The 22,707-nt window shown below is 40.6% G+C and overlaps 1 protein-coding gene across 2 annotated transcripts in view; it reads right to left on the bottom strand.

The window, feature by feature from the left end:
- The window catches only part of LOC136864546 (uncharacterized), a 628,768-nt gene that overhangs the window by 326,802 nt on the left and 279,259 nt on the right, over window positions 1-22,707 (bottom strand). Inside the window, exon 4 of one of the 2 annotated variants that reach the window (XM_067141666.2) lies at window positions 22,023-22,201. In XM_067141666.2, the coding sequence (XP_066997767.2) occupies window positions 22,023-22,201 (179 nt within the window). The remainder of the gene's footprint in view (window positions 1-22,022; window positions 22,202-22,707) is intronic. The other variant, XM_067141667.2, reaches the window with a different exon arrangement.

The following is a 22,707-nucleotide window of genomic DNA, read 5'->3' as shown; positions in this document are numbered from 1 at the left end:
AATATTACAATTCAATTAAGCTAAACAAAGTAGGAGTTGCAATTCTCATTTTAATACGAACTTCCAAGAACTCACGATCTTTCATTCTCTATTATCAAAACAATGAATTTAAAAATGTTATTTTAAGCGCAGGAAAGTGGATCTTCTGTTTTATCTGAGGACTGATTTTCGGCATATTGACTGGAATTGCATTCAACAGAAGAGGTAATCGGGGCGTGTTTGAACTTCACAATGCCTGCTGGGTTAAGTTCAACGTTAACTTCACACACAAATTTCCACACAACATTGCAGCAACCTTTCGGATTTCCACATATTTTGAGTTTTTTGAAAATTCAGTGCCCATCTTTATTTTTGTTATATCTGCAGTTTTACCACGATTCAGTTGTTCTACAGTGTTAGTTACATTTCCTAAACTTTCAGAAAATGACAGATACAATTTTTAGAGGCTTCTGAGTTCTTTTGTGATACTTGAAAAATTATGTTCACTGTAACGTAAGTCATTCCTCACACTTGTGTCACAGACTACTTTTTTTGGAATTTGATTTGAGGCTGGAGCTTACAGCCCATGGCATGCAGAACGTACTTAATAGAATCGAAAGAAGCACTGAAAGGGAACGCCCGAATTACGAAATAATCGGGAAACCACTGGAACACTGCTGACTGTTGAGGTGCTCACAAGTTAAAATATGAAATGGTTAAATGTAAACTGTTATTTTGTTTCTCCATTATTGAAAGGAATGTTAATTTAATAGAATTTGACATGTTTTCGGTGAAATATTGACTGTATTGATTTTAATGTCTGAGAATAAGGAACATACGTGCTAACCTCCATAATATGAAATATAAGTACAGCATATTCCAGTTCCACACGTCACGATCCGTACAGATAATATAAAATATAATTAATTTTAATTTCCTAAACAGATATGTATTTACATAGAAATCCGTTTCCTGCTCATGAGTATTGTTCCAGTATTTTTTTCCTATTCACATCACAACATGTTCAGAAAACTCTCGTATTTTAAACCCATTTCTCCAGTATCACCTACATACGTTTTGTCGGTCATACGTTGACTTGTTTGCCAGTGTAAAATATTTATTTCATTATTCTGAAATGTCTACATAATTAGAACGATAATATTTCAGATAGTTACAGTGTTGAAAAACCAGTTCCGATATATTTTTATAGAATATTGTAACATATTGGACTCCAGAATGTTGCTGTAGATAGGAACTCTGATATTTCCCTCTATGTGCACCAAAGAACCTAAACCCTTAGTGGATAAATATACATTTAACATGGTCTTTCAGACAGGGAACCTTGCAGTGTGGAGTGTATCATTCAGTTCTAGCGCGACGAATATAGCCCATTTCATACTTCCAGAGAATTTACTTTCACCACTCCGTGACACCCTGGTATATTCCCGACTTCTTTTTCACAATCAAGTTTCTTTTTCCTATGTGAAATACCTATGGAGGTTTTGTTGCAAGGACGGTGGAAGCCAAGTTTGTTTAATCAGTCATTTACTGTAGATATATGGTCATTACTAAAAACAATTGTCTCAGATCAGCAACAAGTTGGGGTAATGACTTGCAAGAGTTCGCTATCAATTGACTTTTAATCATCCTGTCAACTTTCCCGGTCGTTTTCCAAGGTCGACCTCGTTGTGTACATGGTTAAGGACTATGCACATTTTGTTCAACACAAGTTACCAGTGTGTAGATAGTCCTAACGTTGAGATGAATAATAGGAACTAAATTTAAAAAGAGTTCTTCTTTTCTTCTCTTATTATTATCCTTCCCTGCAGAGCCGCAGAAGCAACCATATCGGATGGGTATCTGTCGAGAGACCAGACCAACGAATGGTTCATCGAAAGGAGGGTGGGAGCTTTTCGGAAGTTGCAAGGGCGGCAGCCTAGATGATTGACTGTTATGGCGTTGTAATAATACTCAACATGGCTTAGCTGTGTTGATGCTGCTACACGGCTGAAAGCAACGGGAAAGTACAACCGTAACTAACTCTCGAGAACATTCAGCTCTCCCTGTATGAATGATGTACTGATGATGGCTTCCTCCAGGGTAAACTAATCCGGAGGTTAAATAGTCCCCCATTCGGATCTCCGGGTAGGGACTACACGAGAGTGGGAAACCATCACTAAGATGGATACCGACATTCTGCGAGTCGGACCGTGGAATGTTAGAAGTTTGAATTATTGTGGTAGGTTAGAGAATAGGAAATGGGAGATGAATAGACTAAAGTTAGATGTAGGCGATATAAGTGAAGTACTTTGGAAAGAACAGGATTTTTGATTAGGCGACTACAGAATTATCAGCACAAAATTAAACTGGGGAAATGAAATATTTAGTTTATTAATGAATGAGAAAACAGGCAGGCGGATAAGTTACTATGACCAACATAGTGAAAGGATTATTGTTGTCAAGATAGACATTAAGCCAATGCCCACAACAATAGTGTAGGTCTATATGTCTACTAGTTCAGCGGGTGACGAAGTAATCGAAAGGATATATGAACAGAGAAGACTTAATACAATATTTAATAGGTAACGAGGATCTAATTGTGATGGGTGACTTGAATGCAGTGGTAGATCAAGGAAGAGAAGGTAATGCAGCAGGAGAATTCGGACTGGGGCAAAGGAATGAAAGAGGAAATAGGCTGGTTGAATCCTAGACCGATCGCATTTTAGTCCTTGCTAAGACTTGGTTCAAACACCGTAAATGATAGCTGTATACGTGGACGAGACCTGGAGATAATGGAAGGTATCAAGTAGACTTCACTATGATTATGCAAGGATTCAGAAACCAGGTGTTGGATTGCAAGACCTTTCCAGGAGAAAACGTAGACTCTGCCCATAACTTGTTGGTCATGAAATGCCATCTGAAGCTGAAGAAATTGAAGAAAGGATGGAATGGAAGGAGATGGGATACAGATAAGTTGAAAGAAAAGAGTGCGAGAGATTTTTCCAAGGAAAATGTTGCAAAAAGACTAAAAAAAGGCTGGAGGAAACACAATAGAAGAAGAATGGACAGTCGTGAAGAATGAGGTCGGTAGGACTGCTGAAGAAATGTTAGGAAGAAAAGAAAAATCAACTAAGAATCAATCGATAACTCAAGATGGACTAGACCTGATTGACGAACGACGAAAGTACAAGAATGCAAAAAAAGGGGAGGGCAGAAAAGAATACAGGAGATTAAAGAATGAAGTGGATAGAATGTGCAGGACAGCTAAGGAAGACTGGCTTAAAGAGAAGTGCAAGGATGTTGAAGGAAGTATGGTCGTAGGGAAGGCAGATGCTGCATACAGGAACAACAAAGAAATCTTTGTAGAAAGGAAAACTAGGTGTATAAATATTAAGGGCTTAAACGGAAAAACACTTCTAGGGGAAGACGACAAAGCAGAAAGGTGGCAGGAACATATCCAACAGTTATACAAAAGTATAGAAATGGATCATATGTTTCTGGAATAAGAAGAGGTTGTTGATGCTGATGAAATGTTAGTCCCAATTTTGAGACGAGAATTCGACAGAGCTTTGAGAGACTTAAGTAGGAACAAGACACCTGCAATTGATGACATACCCTCAGAATTACTGACTGCCTTAGAAGACGTCAGCATGGCGAGGTTATTCCATTTAGTATGTATGATACAGGAAATGTGCCAACCGATTTTCGGCAGAATGTTGATGTAGGTATTGTCAAGAAAATCGGTGCTAACAAGTTTGAAAACTACCGCAGCATTAGTTAAGTATCTTACGCCCGAAAATTTTAACCCGTATTATTTACGGAAGAATGAAAATATAAGTCGATACTGAGTTAGGAGAAAATCAGTTTGGCTTCAGAAGAAATATAGGAACACATGAAGCAATCCTGACTTTATGTCTGATCTTAGAGGACCGAATTAAGAACGACAAGCACACGTATACGGCATTCGTAGATCTAGAAATGAAATGGCGTATGGCTTTTAGTGCTCGGGGTATTTGAGGACATGTTTGACTCCCGTAGGCGACGTGCGCGTCTTGATGAGGATGAATAGGTGATGAGGGTGACATATACACCCAGCCCCATTGCTAGCGGAATTAACCAATGGTGGTTGAAATTCCCGACCCTGTCGGGAATCCAACCCGGGACCCCCGTGACCAAAGGCGAACGCGCTAACCATTTAGCCGTGGAACTGGACGGTAGATCTAGAAAAGGCAACCGATATTGTTGAAGGAGCAATCTATTTGAGATTCTGAAAGTGATCGGGATCAGGTACCGAGAAAGACTGTACAGTCTGCAGTGATGAAAATCGATTGCTTTGAAAAAGAAGCAGCAATCCAGAAAGGAGTGAGGAAGGGCTGCAATTTGTTCCCCCTTCTTTTGAATGTTTATATAGAGGAGGTGGTAAAGAAAATCAAGGAGGAATTTGGACAGGGGACAATGCAAGGAGATGAAATCAAAACCCTGAGTTTTGCTGATGATATTTTTATTTTATTTGAGTCTGCAGAAGATCTGGAGAAATTGCTGAATGGTATGGAGAGCGTCTGGGGAAGGAGTACAAGATGAAAATAAATAAATTCAAAACAAATGTAATGGAGTGCACTCGAACGAAGTCAGGTGATGTAGGAAATATTAGATTAGGAAATGAAGTCTTAAAGGAAGTACTGTAAATTTTTATTGTTACTTGAGTAGCAAAATAACTAAACTATAACAGAAATAAGGAGGACATGATATGCAGGCTATCACAAGCAAGGAAAGCCTTTCTTAAGTAAAGAAATTTACTCACTTCGAACATTGGTATAGGAATGAGAAAGATGTTTTTGAAGACTTTCGTCTGGAGCGTGACATTGTATGGGAGTGAATCATTTACGATAACTAGCTCAGAAAGGAAGAGAACAGAAAAATTCTCAAGGCGATATTGCTACATTGAATCACGAGTGAAGCGATACTGAATCGAATTGTTGAGAGGCGATCACTTTGACCAATTTTGATGAGAAGAAGAGATAGAATGATAGGACACATCTTAAGACACCCAGGACTTGTGCAGTTGGTTTTTGAGGGAATTGTAGGTGGCATGAGCGCGAGGGGTAGATCAAGGTATGAATGTGACAGACAGATTAGAGCAGATGTAGGATGTAGTAGTTACGTAGAAATGAGAAGGTTATCACGTATAGGGTGTCATGGAGAACTGGATCAGACCAGTCTATGGACTGGTGACTCAGACAACGGCAACATTATTATTATTATTATTATTATTATTATTATTATTATTATTATTATTATTATTATTATTATTATTAATGACTCTTATAACTTTCCTCGTTCAGTCACTAGCCTTAGTGAAGGGACTAAGCACACTCACAAACCTCGATTTGGCTTCGTGTAGTTCCGCACCTCTTACTCCGTATTATTACCTCCCTGTGGAGAACTCCGTGCTCTGCAGAGGTGGTATATCACTTTGTTAATTAGTCTGCAAATATGGGCGTGACAACTGAGACACAAAGGCCTTAGGAATTATCACGAACATGTTGTGAATGCTCCTGCTTATACCAGTTGACTACTGTTGTAAACACTACGATTTATTCGCATTCTTGAGAGGAGGTATTGTTTGGTAATAATCACATTCATACTACTACCACTGACATGATCCTAGATCAAATTCTGCAACAATAAAACCTACCTATATAATTCCTACATTTATGTACCTACATAAACTCTGTTGCATACTGTGGTTTTCCTAATGAAAAATGCCACTCCACATTCTGCCCTTTCCTTTTTAACGCCTGTTAAAGACACCTAATAATCTTCTACATCTACCTCTTCTTTCTTATTTTCTATTTCCCGAATGTCGTTAGTTCCCGACACATCCAGAAGAATCCTCTTTGTTGACTCAACCAGTTCTACTGTTTTTCTTCCCAATAGGAACGTTGATATTGACAGCATATTATCGAATTCCAATTTGTTTGCCGAAATTTTAAAAGGAGTCCTCGGCCTGTTAAGTGGAAGTGGGATTCCATCGCTCCCATGCGTACGAGGCTTGCTAATATTTTATGAACGTGAAAGCAAAATTTCTGTGAAGGAGTGCGCTAGCCGTTCTTACACATAGTCCCAGTGATCACTTCTTACTTTAACGATGAGGGAAGTAGAGATGATAGAATATTTCAGTAAGCATTCGCTGAACTGTTTGTAGTTCGATAGGAAAATGAATATCCGAGTTTATAATAGCTCAGCTGTTCATAGTTTAATAGACAGTGTTATGTTTTCAGCATATAATTGCTCAACTCTTCGTAACTTAATATGTAGCGCAATATTCCAGGGCATAATTACTCAACTATTCAAAGTTTGGCAGAAAATAGAATGAGTGAGTAATCGTTCAACTAATCGAAGCTTGATAAGTAATTGAATATTCGATTATATAATCGCTCAAATGTTCGTAGCTTGATATTAAGTGGAATGTTCGAGGATATTGCTCAACTGTTTGCATCTTGATAATCAAAAGAATATTCGAGTGATAACCATTACCTTTGTAGCTCTCCTCCCGCTCTCCGAACAGCAATTCCATTATATCGTTCCTTGTATGATGACTAGTAATTTAAATTTGTACATCTTGATCCTAAGTCAATATAACACCAATAATAATAATAATAATAATAATAATAATAATAATAATAATAATAATAATAATAATAATAATAGTAATAAAAACCTACAACCTGTTTTCCAGTCATTGACCGGGTCAGGGATGGAAGGAATGAAACCCCCATCTTGCGGCGAGGATAGGAATTGTGCCGGCTGCCAAGGCTTGTCACACCACTCCTCTGGGGCAATGATTAATGACTGACAGATGAAATGAAATGATATTGGAGAGTGTTGCTGGAATGAAAGATGACAGGGGAAAAACGGAGTACCCGGAGAAAACCTGTCCCGCCTCAGCTTTGTCCAGCACAAATCTCACGTGGAGTGACCGGAATTTGAACCACGGAACCCAGCGGTGAGAGGACGACGCGCTGCCACCTGAGCCACGGAGGCTTTAATAATAATAATAATAATAATAATAATAATAATAATAATAATAATAATAATAGTGATAGAGTAATCCTCTGACTCATGCCCAACTTGTTTCCATACTTATGTCAATGTGAGAACTAACGGGACATGATCAGATTTTAGAAGTTTAATTCATGTTTTAATATTTAAAACTTTTCACTAATGATTGTTAAATCGCTCAACTGTTCGTAGCTTGATGGGGAATTGCTCGTCGTTTGATAGACAATATACTCGTAAGTATATAAGCGCTCGACTGTTCGTAGTTTGATAGAGAATATCCTAGTTGACGACTGCGATACTTTCTGGAATTTTGTTTACACTGCAATATTTGAGTAAAAACTGTGCAACTTTTTAGCGTTTGACTGACGATAGGATATTCATGTGAATTATCAAACAACAGCTTATTACTCAATTGACTCAAGAATATCTGAGTAAGTAATCAACCAGTAGTTAATAATTTGGATTTTAGTAGCGTATTCGTGTTAATGATAGCACAAGAGTTCTTTGTTTTATTGACAGTAAACATTTGTATAAACAATCCCACAATTACTTGTATCGGCCTAGGAAGTTGTTCATGTCCGGGCAGGAGCCGGTCTTGGTGTTCCTCTCCGGCCCTACCTCGTACTATCACTGTGCAATTGCAACTACATACAGGATAGTACAGTAGTCCTCTAACTCAGGCCCAACTTGTTTCTATATTTAGCTCAATTTGAGGATGTAGGTGACATGATCAGATTTTAGAAGTTTGATAATTCAAATGACTGTATACATTCAAAATGAGTCTTGTAAAAATAGCTGCTGGTGACTGTCACATGAATTCAAATATTCTTTCAGACTTTCTGTATTCTTGTGCTTTACTAAATTTTACTTCCTCTAAAAGAAATTCCTTATCGAAAAATAAATTAACATACACGTAGTGATATAACGTATATTTACTAAGACGTACTTCACGAAACTGGCCTTGATTTTCGTGTCCTAATGTGTGACATGAGCCTAAAAGTTAAAACTGTTTCAAATTTTCTATAAAATCTTTCTCAAACTCTGAAGATTTTAGTTTCCAGAGTTCAACCGCTCTCCGAACTACAATTCTATATTGATAACGTCATGTCGTCTCTTCTGTGATGAGAGGTCATATGGATTTGTACATCGTAATTCTATATCAATAATAATAATAATAATAATAATAATAATAATAATAATAATAATAATAATAATAATAATAATGGAATGGATTGGCGAAATTAAAACCGATATGAAACAGGAAGGAACTACACCAGCAGATGTCCAAAACAGGGTGATCTTCAGATCCAAAATTCATAAATGGAAAGTTGATCAAGAGGAAAGACCAAACAAGGAGACTGGAACAACCTGGTATGAAAACAGAAAGGAAGACCACAGTAAAAGAACGAAAGAAATATGTGCACAGAGGAAGGCAAATCTAAGTACTCTGCGTAGTCTTATTGGGCTTATTCGCATATAATCATAATAATAATAATAATAATAATAATAATAATAATAATAATAATAATAATAATAATAATAATAATAATCAAGTACACAGAACTGTTAATCGCAATACAGCGCTTCTCGAAACTCCACTAACATAACCACCCTTCAGTTATTGTTATCATGTACACTGACTGACAGAGCAAATGCAACACCAAGAAGGAGTGGTCAGAACTTTATGCCAATTGCAGGGTAGACTGACGTCACTGAGGTATGCTCATGATGTGAAATGCGCCGCTGTGCTGCGCACGTAGCGAACGATAAATGGGACACGGCGTTGGCGAATGGCCCACTTCGTACCGTGATTTCTCAGCCGACAGTCATTGTAGAACGTGTTGTCGTGTGCCACAGGACACGTGTATAGCTAAGAATGCCAGGCCGCCGTCAATGGAGGCATTTCCAGCAGACAGACGACGTTACGAGGGGTATGGTGATCGGGCTGAGAAGGGCAGGTTGGTCGCTTCGTCAAATCGCAGCCGATACCCATAGGGATGTGTCCACGGTGCAGCGCCTGTGGCGAAGATGGTTGGCGCAAGGACATGTGGCACGTGCGAGGGGTCCAGGCGCAGCCCGAGTGACGTCAGCACGCGAGGATCGTTGCATCCGCCGCCAAGCGGTGGCAGCCCCGCACGCCACGTCAACCACCATTCTTCAGCATGTGCAAGACACCATGGCTGTTCCAATATCGACCAGAACAATTTCCCGTCGATTGGTTGAAGGAGGCCTGCACTCCCGGCGTCCGCTCAGAAGACTACCATTGACTCCACAGCATAGACGTGCACGCCTGGCATGGTGCCGGGCTAGAGCGACTTGGATGAGGGAATGGCGGAACGTCGTGTTCTCCGATGAGTCACGCTTCTGTTCTGTCAGTGATAGTCACCGCAGACGAGTGTGGCGTCGGCGTGGAGAAAGGTCAAATCCGGCAGTAACTGTGGAGCGCCCTACCGCTAGACAACGCGGCATCATGGTTTGGGGCGCTATTGCGTATGATTCCACGTCACCTCTAGCGCGTATTCAAGGCACGTTAAATGCCCACCGCTACGTGCAGCATGTGCTGCGGCCGGTGGCACTCCCGTACCTTCAGGGGCTGCCCAATGCTCTGTTTCAGCAGGATAATGCCCGCCCACACACTGCTCGCATCTCCCAACAGGCTCTACGAGGTGTACAGATGCTTCCGTGGCCAGCGTACTCTCCGGATCTCTCACCAATCGAACACGTGTGGGATCTCATTGGACGCCGTTTGCAAACTCTGCCCCAGCCTCGTACGGACGACCAACTGTGGCAAATGGTTGACAGAGAATGGAGAACCATCCCTCAGGACACCATCCGCACTCTTATTGACTCTGTACCTCGACGTGTTTGTGCGTGCATCGCCGCTCGCGGTGGTCCTACATCCTACTGAGTCGATGCCGTGCGCATTGTGTAACCTGCATATCGGTTTGAAATAAACATCAATTATTCATCCGTGCCGTCTCTGTTTTTTCCCCAACTTTCATCCCTTTCGAACCACTCCTCCTTGGTGTTGCATTGTCACTGTCAGTCAGTGTATTTGTGTCATTCTCAAGATCCTATGTAGTTCATTAATCACACTCAATCTACATCGATACAGAGATTGAAAAGGCTGTTCTGCTGGATACCTACCAAATTGTGAGGATTTTCTTAAGATCGAGTTATCCGGTTCATAGGGTGTCTTTCCCGCCATGAGGATACTGGAGAGACAATAGAGTAGTACTGAATCAGGTCCTAGCCTTCGTGATTGTACAGGGCAGTAAGTTCGGCCTTAGTTGTCATGTTACTGGCGGAGACTTTCGATCTGAAACCTCCTGTTAAATCTATTAACAGTATGCTATGCATAGTTTTTGTACACTGACCTTGTTATAGACTATGTTGAAAGTGATATATGTCCATCTTCAGTCACACATTTGTGACATCTTTTAATGAAATTACCATTCACACGCATGAGTTCTTCTTCAGTAATGCTTCTAGTTTCTGCTTTCTCTTTCAGTTCCTCTTCAGTGCGAGGATTATTCCTATACATTTTATTTTTTAGAGTTGCCCACTAATAGAAGTCACGTACGTGGGGCCATAATATTTTAGAAATAACGCTGTTATCGAAAACATGTTTATGCCGTCTAAAGAATCATCGGAAGTATGGGCTGTAGCAGAATCTTGTTTCTCTCATCATCTGACGATATTTGGAAAAACGGTACGAGTATGTTTGTACAGTAGCTGTGATCATTTGCTCCATGATTAAGAAGGATGGGCCCCATTATCTGCCTTTCCTTTACAGTACAGCGTACGCCTAATTCTTCGTCATGTAATGGAACTTCAAGAATTAATCAGGGATTCTCTGAGCTTGAATATCTATTGTTCTGTAAAGCTACATAACCGTGCAAACGAAACTATACCTATTAACATATTAACAGTAGATCAACAATGCCGTCAACAATGTTTGGTAAAATCGAACTACACAAATTCATTCGGTTTTCATTGTCACGGGGCCGTGATTAATACACTAATATTTACTGTATAATGTTTCATTTTAAGACATATGGTAGCCATATGAACCGAGAATTTATAAACATAAACTTCCTGTGGAACACTTCGTAGAAATTTATTTTGAGAGTGTGCATGTGCATAGATTTCGTCAATTTTTCTCTCCGTCAGAACTCTTCGTTTCGGCTTATGAATTTAGCGTTTAGCGATCCCGTTGTTCTTAGTTTATTAACAAGAAGAGTCTATCTACCTGCAATTGGAGAACCAGGGATTTGCCTACACACCTCTGAACACGAGTCGGATTTTACATATGTGTCGTGCATAAAACCCGGTCTAGAAAGCCAAGAGTAACGGCCGAGAGGATCCGTCGTGCTGACCACACGACACCTCGTAATCTGTGACCAAAGGCCATCACGCTAGCCATTTAACCACGGAGCCGGACTTTAGAATTGAAGTTGTGTACATGGCAGGTGCCATAAGAGTAGTGAAGTGAAAAAGCAAGTTCCACGCGGTTCACCACAGATCAATGGCCTGTGCAAAACTGACCAGAGAAGTTTTGTGAGGATAGTAAATCATATTATATTCACCGATCATCCGTAGAAATTACGAGAAGAAAAATGACTGTACCTATTTTTATGAGTAATCCGTAATTTGTATGTTATTGAATAATTTAGTGAGGAGTAGCCTAATTTTACCAGAATTCCATGTGTCCTTGGGGAGTGTGGGGGAGGGAGATTTAGAGCGAGTTGTCTTTAGTGACGAACCCAGGTTCTCCTTGGCCATTTCGTGTATGCAGGCCTTATGGTGACCAATTCAATGCCGCCTTTGTTGTGCTGTGAAACACCGCGCCCCATTTCAAGTGTGCTGATTTGACGGAGGGGGGCGGGGGCGGCGGCAATTGCAAATGACAGCCAGTCACTCCTAGCAGTGATATGAGGGACACTGACAGCATAGCTACAGTATATGCGCTAGACATCCTGCAGACGTATGTGTTGCCTTTCATGGAACGGCTTCCAACATATCCAGCAATGCTCAGCGGCACACAGCAAAGATATCACAGGAATGCCTCCACAATATTGTCACAGTTTCGAGGCTTGAAGGATCCTCAGATTTATTGCCCATCTAATATGTCTGAGACTATCCCTGGCGTCAACTCTATCTCAAGAACCAGCTGCAGCAAATTCCGCTACGTACTAAGCGTAGAGATGGGCCCGCGGAGTGTTCCAAGTGTTCGGTCTTCCACAATAAATTATCGTTTTGCTCTGATGTAATCACATATGTCCAGTTTCATTCGATCCCGGCAGTGTGTGTGAATTTATTTGACAATAAGTGTGTTTTAAACGTGATATCATTTCGATCTTTGCCGAATCTAATAAATTTCAGAGTAGCACAGTTGCGCCCGAGTGGAAGATACTTAATTTCTACTGGTGAAATTACTGGAAATTGTCCGCCTCTGTGGTGTAGTGGTTAGTGTGATTACCTGCCACCCCCAGAGGTCCGGGTTCGATCCCCGGCTCTGCCACGAAATTTGAAAAGTGGTACGAGGGCTGGAACGGGGTCCACTCAGCCTCGGGAGGTCAACTGAGTAGAGGTGGGTTCGATTCCCACCTCAGCCATCCTAGAAGTGGTTTTCCGTGCTTTCCAACTTCTCCTCCAGGCAAATACCGGGATGGTACCTAACTTAAGGCCACGGACGCTTCCTTCCCTCTTCCTTGCCTGTCCCATCCAATCTTCTAATCCCTCCACAAGGCCCTTGTTCAGCATAGCAGGTGAGGCCGCCTGGGCGAGGTACTGGTCGTTCTCTCCAGTTGTATCCCCGGACCCAAAGTCTGAAGCTCCAGGACACTGCCCTTGAGGCGGTAGAGGTGGGATCCCTCGCTGAGTCCGAGGGAAAAACCAACCCTGGAGGGTAAACAGATTAAGAAGAATAATAATAAGAAATTACTGGAAATTACTAGAATGTCTAGGCATACGATAACTGTCGTACAGGAGGCTATCCGTGTCTTCAAGTGTAATTCCATATTTGCAGTCGTTGACTAAGGGTCAGACATAGAAACTGAGTTGTCTAAAATCTCCCTCTCTTGTCGTTTCGCTCAAATCTGAGTGTGGTACAAGGGATTTGGTGAAGCATTGATGAGTCAATGCTACTCCTGACGATCTTTTGCTTTCCAAGCGGTAATTTATTCACTGGAACCCAGTAATGTCACGAATATGATCAACTTATGTGCGCATCTGGTTATAATATTTCTATCTCATAATGTGGTCAAAGAACTGTAATATTTTCTGTTCCAAGGGTCATAGAGGTCGTTTTTCACCTGCACTTCCTGGATGACGGTATATTTAGTGGAAGTTCCCAACGAACATATCGGCTGTCTCCATTGACTGTTCTCGACACTTAACATATGCCATTGGCTATTACATTGAGCTCCCGGTGTAAACTTGACCGGTGGTTGAGAGGGGGTCTCACAGGAAATAAGTTCGACATTGCTTAAGAACCGGAAGACTCCCTCTAATGGTTACTTATCTGGCGGTCAAAGCCACGATTCTACATGGAATTTTGTTTCAACTTTTCACTGAAATGTCCGATATTTCGAGCGGCCTAGGAAGAAGGGTATTTTGAATCACCTTTGGAAGTAGGTTCGGATCTTGCTACTTCTGTTCTGTTTACTATTCCTTAAATATATTACTTCACTTTAGTGTTTATTAAAGCATTAAAGAGTGAATATCTTCCCCTTTCTATTTCCTTACAATAAATAATATTCCATGCAAACGCTACAAAAATTGGTTCACTAATCCCAGTAGTATACTACGATTTAATAAGAGCATTGAGTTTAAAACCTTTAGTAAAAATTGGACTCTTGCTAATAAAAATAACACGTATGAGTACCAAAAGAACTTTCTATTTCTACGGCAGACCTTCAAGCGTGAATCGTGTCGTATTCCTTAGTAATTTACTCTCTATATAGTATTTTTAAGAGAAAGGGTTATAACAGAGAAGTTCAGAACCTGTTCGCGAGACCTTCTTCATAAGCATCTGTGGGGATGATATACATTTGGCAACACAACAGTGAAGTCTAGAGAAGAGTGAAGAGATCCTTTCAATATGACCTAACTATGTGAGTGAGTACATCAAGAAATGGAGGCTGACACCAAATTCGAACAATACTGAAGTTATTTGTTTCAATCTAAACAGCAAAATGGCCAATGCAAAGATAAATGCCACCTTTAATCCATCCATAGAGCAGAACCACTGCAATTAAGTGGTCAGAGATGTAAAATGGTACCGCCCATGAGGACCATCGGAACATCATTGATCCTGTCATTTAAACAGTCATTATGGAATTGCCCCTCAACAAGGTATGAGCAGGGCATGGGATGTGCACAAATAGCCTGCATAATTGGGACAAACTCTGTCTTCCCAATGTGATTGTGAGTGAGAAGGAAGGGCAGACCATGCAACACATTGTGAAGGAATGCAGCTTACGGGCCCATCTTGGGAACCTGAAAGATTTCCATGAGGGCTCCCCACGTCTGGATTAGAAACTTAAACATACTGTAGTTTTGTAGGCCCAGAAATGTTGACATATTGTGTAAATATTGGGCTATCCCCGCGTCAGCCTCCCACCTGGAGGCACCTGGTTCGATTTTCAGGCAGGTCAGGGACTTTTACCTGTTTGAGGTTCACTCAGTCTATGTGATCAAAATTGAGGAGCTATATGTCGGTGAGATAGCGACCGCGGTACAGAAAGCAAAAAGTAATGGCCGAGAGAATTCACCACATTGTCAGTGCGTTACCTCATAATCTGCACACCTTCGGGCTGGGCAGCGGTCGCTTGGTTGGCCAAGGCCCACGAGGGCTGTAGCGCCATGGTGTTTGTTTGCTTTTTATGTGAATATTACAAGCTACTTTAATGATTTTATGTCATTTTTCTTTCTTGGTTTAGGTTGCGCATTCCTTTTCCTTCTTTTCACACACACGCGGATTCATATAACGCTTTCTTACATACTTGTTTGTCTATTGTATGATGTTAAGTTGAACTTTCTGTAATCCATGTCATATGCTAAACGCATCTTTATAAACATATAAAAAATACATCTGTATATGACTGTTATAATGTCAGGCGGTAAGAACGTGGTATTACCACATAATGTGGTATGTTTATGCCATACCAAGTTCCATAAATCATAAAGTCATGAGTGGTGTACACATAATCATAGACTATATGAGACAACAAAAATAAAGGCTAGGTATACGGTATTTCGTGTAGAATATGGTTATGAGTCCAGTGAAATTGTTTCATACTGCTTCGTATTTAGATGAGACCAATTATTAACTTTCTAAAAATCTGGTGGTTAAAGTTTCATTTAGGGGCTTACTTACTCTGTACGTTAATTTTTATGATAACCTGTGTTGTCATGGTGATTATGTTGGCATGTGTATTTACTTTGTGGAAACCATTATAGAGAAGGAAACAGTCGTGAACTTGGCGGGAGTTGAAAAATGAAACTAATAACTACTGCTAGAATTAAGGATGGTGTGATTTGAACTCAGTTGCCTCGCGAACACCGGCGAGTTTCAGTTCGTTTTCTGAAGAGTTTTTGCTATCAGATATTTAACTCTTGCGTATTCAAGTATAGAATAACCAGAGCTTCTTCAAAACGCTTAGGGTAAGATACTTGATAGAAATACAAACATTAAACCTCAGAAGATAGGTGGGGTAGGTTTGTTTAAAGAAAACCTGATGGGATTTGTGTATTGATAAAACTTGTTCTTGATTTATATCACGCTTTTACTCCAATATTGACATTTATTAGGCTTATAAGGTGAAATATCTCAGTTCTTTTCGATTCTGTTCGTAAATTTGAATTATTTTGATAAACTCCATACTTTTCTATCGCTATAAAACTGAAATACTGTACATCACCACAAGTTCTGTTGTGATGTTTGAAAATAAGAAATGATTTTACACATTAATTTAATTCATTCTGAGAGGGGCCCTTTCCTAGCAGTATCCAAAGTCTTACCTTGTAACGTGTCTACTTTCTAACCTCTTTAGGTATAAAGAATATGGTTTGGTTGCATTTGCAGCAGACTTATTTTCACCCCATGCTAACTTGATTCCAACACAATAAATGACTCATCGGTGCAATGCGACCACTAAACTGGAGGATGGAATGCTGGTTTGATTAGTCACTATTTTTCTCTACTTCTAGTTGACCGAGAAACGAATTGTACAACAATAAGGAGCTTTGAATTCGTTATGCGTGCTTTCAGCAGTACAGGCTAGAGAACACTGGAACATAAAGCCATAATACATGTGCACCAGTGTATGAGTAGTATTCGCTGTCCTGTCCTCAACCATTTACTGATGTTGTTATGTTGTTAATAACATTCTTTGTTTCAATTTTTCCATTTTAATTTCATTTGTAAACTGTGTTCGGGCGACTAAATTGCTCTTAGTTTCTCAATGCTAACAAGTTGATAGTGAAAAGTATGACTTACATCCAGTTACAAAGAAGCTCCTACCATGTTCTTCTGGGCTCAACTTGGTGAGTTCGATCCCGACTCGGTCCGATTGTATTTGAAGGTGCTCTTGTACGCCAAGCTCGTGTTAGTAGAATGACCAGCACGTAAGAGAACTCCTTCGGAACAAAATTCTGGCACCTCGGCGCCACAGAAAACCATAAAAGTGGTTTGTGGGACATAAAACCAATAACATATTAGTATTAACTTACATAATGTATTGTAAGGAAATACAGTAAGTCCACGGTATGCCCTGTCTGTCGTAAAAGGTGACGTAAAGAGGAACTTCCAGGGACTCTCAATTTAGGAGCGTGACTCGCGACCGCGGGACCCCAATCTCCCTGCTCCCGGCTTTCATCGTTCTTATCTGACCTCCCATGTCCTCTTCCTACCCCGACGGTATTACGTTTGCGAGGCCAAGGGAGTCCTTCAATTTCTCGCCCTCTTTCTAATGTCAGTAACTTACTTCTTACTAAAGGCCATCTTCAAGACATTTTTATTGATGTGATTTGAGAAATTTAAAGATATTCACTTAACTGAAACTTGAAATTATGTTGTCAATAATATCCTTTGTTTCAATTTTTCAATCTTAATTTTATTTGTAAACTGTGTTCGGGTGACTACATTGCTCCTTCCGATCTTCTGATTATTGTTAAGAGGGATGGTTGCCTAGCTATACCTCCCCGTAAACAGTAACCACCACCACCACCACCACCACCATAAAAAACTGGCCCACTACATATTTCTGAATTATTTATTTTACGAGAAAATGATCACAATTAAAATAGACCACCGAGCGAGCTGGCCGTGCACCCGGCAGCCCTGAGTTGGTTTCCCGTGGTTTTCCGTTTTCACACCAGGCAAATGCTGGGTTTGTGCCTTAATAAAGGAAACGGGCGCTACCTTCCCAGTCTTAGCCCTTTCCCATCCTTCCGTCACCGAAAACCTTCGATGTGTTAGTGCAACGTTAAACCCTAGCAAACAATAAAATAAAACCATATTAAAATAGTCCCTTCCACAGGTGATATGCTTGATTCGAAGAGTATATGAATGATGAAATAAATCTGTTACTGGAATTTGTATGCCTCGTACAGAATGATTTGAGATATTGATCTTATCATCGTATCACAGTAAAAATGATATAGTAGACATTTCTACAAATTCTGCCTTTCGTGATTCATTATACTATGCTTACGGCATAGTTATGTTAGGCACAATCTTCGCTGGATTTCAAAGAGGGAGGATATCTTCCTTAAATGAGAAATTAATGATCGTCAACAAAACTATGAAGGACAGCAGGTATTTCGTTACATGTAGACGCGTAATTCGAAGAACAAGCAATTATTACATAGTTGCATCCAGTGAATACTGACATATCCGGATGATATCTTGCTGCTATGACTAGCACCGTACACAACCTCACATGGACCAAATTAGGGTTCGTCAGCGTAAGCGAATCGCCAGGTGCAATGAGCTTTCAAATTGGACTTTAGAAGACCTACAGAAGACAGGACGACCTGAAGAATGGCGTAGTACATGGTCGACATAGGTAGCATGATATATTGTTTCAACATGTTAATAGGCAGTTGGCAGGAGGATGGATAGCTTGGTGCCCGTGGACGAACACATTACTGTTCAATATAAGCATCCCTCCATGTTTTATTACTTTCCTGAATTCTGATTGTGTCATTCGAGACAATATTTCTTACGTAGGAATGGTTTCAGGTTTGCAGTAAGTTTCCGGCCTCTGAAGTCACCCAACCCTATGGATTACTTGTATGGCTTCTATTCAAAGTCATGTCAGATGTCTGTATCGTGTGTTTCAGAGAAATAGGTCCTACATCTAAGTAATTCGGATGGCCTAAGGTAACAGCTACCGAGCTCGATAGCTGCAGTCGCTTAAGTGCGGTCAGTATCCAGTATTCAGGAGATAGTGGGTTCAAACCGCACTGTCGGCAGCCCTGTAGATGGTTTTCCGTGGTTTCCCATTTTCATACCAGGCTGTACCGTAATTAAGGCCACGGAAGCTTCCTTCTAATTCCTAGCCCTTTCCTGTCCCATCGTCGCCATAAGACCTACCTGTGTCAGTGCGACGTAAAGCAACTTGCAAAAAAATAAAAGAAGGTAACAGCTGTTTCGGAGAAGAAGATTTTCAGTCAAAACTCCTGACGTATAGGCAATCTCGCTGCTTTACCTGTGCAACGGGGAGGTCTACTCCAACTGAAGGCAAATGCTGCAGGTTCTACTCCCGGATATTCCTTGTGTTGCACGTGGATGTGTGGACGATGCACTAGCCGCCTGACCCATATAGCTCGTCCTGGAGTGTCATGATCTCAGATAGTCTGCGATAAGCTTCCCTACAACGTAAAGCGTGATTGCTTCTTATTCAGCAGTAATTGATAGGCTTAGTGAGTTTCATGGCTTCTGAATTAAGTGTTGAATAGCGCGTTTTCTTGTGCTATAGATGTTTAAATGCATTTCGCACCGAAATTTGGAAGACAAATGAGGCTAAATTATAGAAAGTGAACTGGAAAATCATTACACGTTACAACACTTGTCTATAGTGTACCGGTAACGGCGGTACGAAACTAAGTCCCCGTAATGAAAATTTAAAACTTACGCGTTACGCTCCGGCCCGGCAGCGAAAGACTGACTGACCAGCGAGCAACAGCTGTGTGCGTGTGACGTAGACAGAGTGACGTCACACGCCTGCCACACCGCAACATACAGAGCCTAGACTGGTGTGGATTGTTCCTCGAGCTTCTATGGATAATAACTTTCCCCATAATAATAATTAGACAAATTTAACCATATCATCGTGCAGCCAGATCCTTTACCTACGTTTCTGCAAAGTTTCACGTAAATCCGACATGAGACAACGAAGTTATGGAACGAGATGTGAAGGCACAGATCGGATATAAATACAGTACTGTTTCCCTTAGCAGAGCAGTGTGTGACCAGCGTGTGTATGTGCACACATGGCAGTGGAATTCGTGCAGTCGGTTCGCGAGGACCGCGATATAGCGTGAAGCGGCCGTCATACTTCGAGTCCATGGACTTTAACTCACTCGCGACGAGTATGAACTTTGTACGAGTTTCTTTCAACTGTGAGTGATAAACTTCTGCTCCAACGGGGCGTGATATAAATTGTGCTTCATCTGAACATCAGCAAGTGACTGTTTATTCTACACGAGTGTCTAAGACTTGTGAATATTTTTCAAGTACTCGTAATTTAAAGTTTAATGTTGTGGACAGGATTTGGAACAGTTTGCTCCTTACAAAGTACTGAATACTTCAAGTTAACGAGACTGTGCTTTAATTCAGAATTACTCGAATTGCAAGCATGACTGCGCCACTAATTCACCATTTCATGAAGTGTGTAAATATTTGTAGGTAATGAACTGTAGACTGCGTGTGTGAACTGTGCATTTCAATTCGACTAAGAACTGTACATTTCAATTCTACGAACATTCAGCTGTGCGTTTCGATTCTATGAACAGTCGAACCGAGGACTATTGATGCATGATTAATTTCGTTTTACTTTTTATGTCATTACCAATGCGTGAACAAGTCTGAATTCACGAGTGAAACATCCTTATTTTTTTCAGTGCAATCGATTACATTGAATGGTGCTTCAAATTAACAATTAAGTCGTGTGGCATAACTTCACATTATGCCAAGTGCCACATACTGTAAGTGACTATTTTGAAATTCGACGATAAGTTTCGAGTAGACTTACATTTTATGAATGTTAAACTTATATACTCATTCCAGTTTAATGACCTTCTTTTTCATTTCAAATGATTGAGGATTTAACACGGGATAGATTTCTACCGTGTGATAGACCTTCAAACATACATTCTCACGTGTCATGAACCTTGTTAAAACCAGTGATAAACCTTTCTCTCATCTGTGCAGAAGCAGTTGTTTGCATTAACTCGCCCCAAGGCGTAACGGTGTTCATTCACGTTCGCATTTACGTGGTCTGTCTCCACGCCCTTCATCAGTACCGTATGGATCTTCTAGTCGTCGAATGGATCTTCTAGAACTTCCATCGAGGGATAAATGGTGGTCCACTGGTATGGAAGGGAGAGGAGCTGCCGGAATCCAAGGACGTCGCCAGCCCTAGGACGGGGAATACTTCTACTATATCTGCTGTACAGAGGTGACATAGTTTTGAACTTATTAATAAATTCAGAAAAAAATTTGAAAGATTTTCTTCTAAACACACCCTCTCCCTCTGTATGCACTTCAACAAATTGGTACACACCCTGCGTTTCTCGTGCTCGCCAAAGTACCACATTTACTGTTACAATAGGTTGAGGGAGAGTATTTTCAACACTTACTGGAATGGGGTAATTTTTTTGTTTTTCAATTTGATTATCCATTCATCGAAGATGATGGGTTGTCTCTCGGACGTACGGGTACAGTCTGTGGGCGACCGCGACATGTGGCATGCAGGACGGATGGCAACCCTTGTGGGACTCGCCCTGTACAAATAAACAAGCTAACAAACAAGTCTTGCTACGATTCACCAGATACGGTTTAAAGCATTGTGCGTGAGGAGAGGCTTATTTGTTGACGTTACGACTTCGATCACAGTAGAGTGTTAGTAAACGTTCCGGTTGCATGCTGTCTGATACTGAATGGTGCAGTAGTTGGAATAGTAATGGTAAGTCGATCGATATGCTGCAAGTATATGTGGAAAATCAAAGAAATGAATTTTTGTGAGGCTACATGCGTGACATAATTTATGCAACATTACCTGATAACAGGGATGATCTCGTAGGAGGGATTAGGGCAGCAAGTGAAAGTGTAATACTCTGCATGCTGTCGAGGGTGCAAGAAAACCTTGAGGCATATAGTGATTTTAACCGGACATGAGAGTGGGTATTTTCAACATTTTTCAAATAACATGGCACTGCACAGAAAATAAATTCCACTGTTTTAAGTTTTCCTTGATTCCATCACTAGATCCTTCATCTGCGCAGATAAAGCAAGGATGATGCCAATTCGTCACGATTTTGGAGTGAAAATCTACATCCCCGTAGCACCTGTTACTCTAGGCCACTCAACTGGAGCACGCTCTATATACCACTCACCTCCATACTTACACAGATTAGTTGATCGTACCTACTGAACCAATACCACTTCACATGGATGCTGCACGGAGGTCAAAAGACAGATATGCCACATGCTAGGTGGAATGTGGTCGTCATAATACAGCATCACTCAGACTAAAACATTAGTAAGTAATAGTTTGAACAATGCCACTATTGTGCAGATTTCTAGGTGACCTACAATTTCGATTTTAAAGGAAGACGATCCCTGAGTTTCCTCAAAGGTGAACATTCTCATAATATGTACAATTGCGGTAGTTCAGTACTAAACGGCAATACCTTACCTTCATTGACAGATTTCACCGCTATGAGAGATAGTGCAATGTGTATCTTACCTCCTCCGGTCGCCCCGTCTCGATGAGTGAACTGAAGCTGCTCCGACTGCCATGATGAGACTTTCGCCTCAGATCCAGCGCCTCGTCTCCGGATAGATCCGAACGACCTCGCGGACTGCGCATCCGATCGTTCTCCACACATTGCGCCAATGGAATGCCAAACACAAGTCCACAGCCTTCTAGAAACCGAACGGGATATTCAGTGATTGTAATTTATACTATCTTTCACCTACAACTATAAATATAGATCAGATAGCGATGCAATTGTTAATATATACATGTAATGTGATTAGTCCTGTAGTTGAAGAAACGAAGCAAGTTCTACGTATAAAGCGGAGAATTAATCCAACAAATTATTTACAAATTTCGTTGACCAGACTCAATTGCACTGCACTTGTAAGAGAAAAATAATGCCGTTTTAGATACGAAGCGTGTGTAAATTTTATATTTGCAGCACTTTTAATAATTGTAACTAAGTCTTCAAATCTTTATGCACGTCGATTCTCCTTACCTTAAACTAATTACCTGTTTAATTTACAGAGTTATATTTTCAATCCTTGTATACTGTGTGCATCGCGGTGCATGTTGCTTTAGTAGTACCAAAGTTGTCAAGGGACTGATTAAAAAAGGGATTCATATGGTTCATATGAAGTCGAAATTACGTCCAATAGTCACATTTATACAA

Source organism: Anabrus simplex, chromosome 2 (assembly GCF_040414725.1).
Source record: "Anabrus simplex isolate iqAnaSimp1 chromosome 2, ASM4041472v1, whole genome shotgun sequence".
In the NCBI taxonomy this organism is placed as follows: domain Eukaryota; kingdom Metazoa; phylum Arthropoda; class Insecta; order Orthoptera; family Tettigoniidae; genus Anabrus; species Anabrus simplex.
Note: the sequence above shows the minus strand (reverse complement) of the source record. Positions and strands in the feature narration are given on the sequence as shown.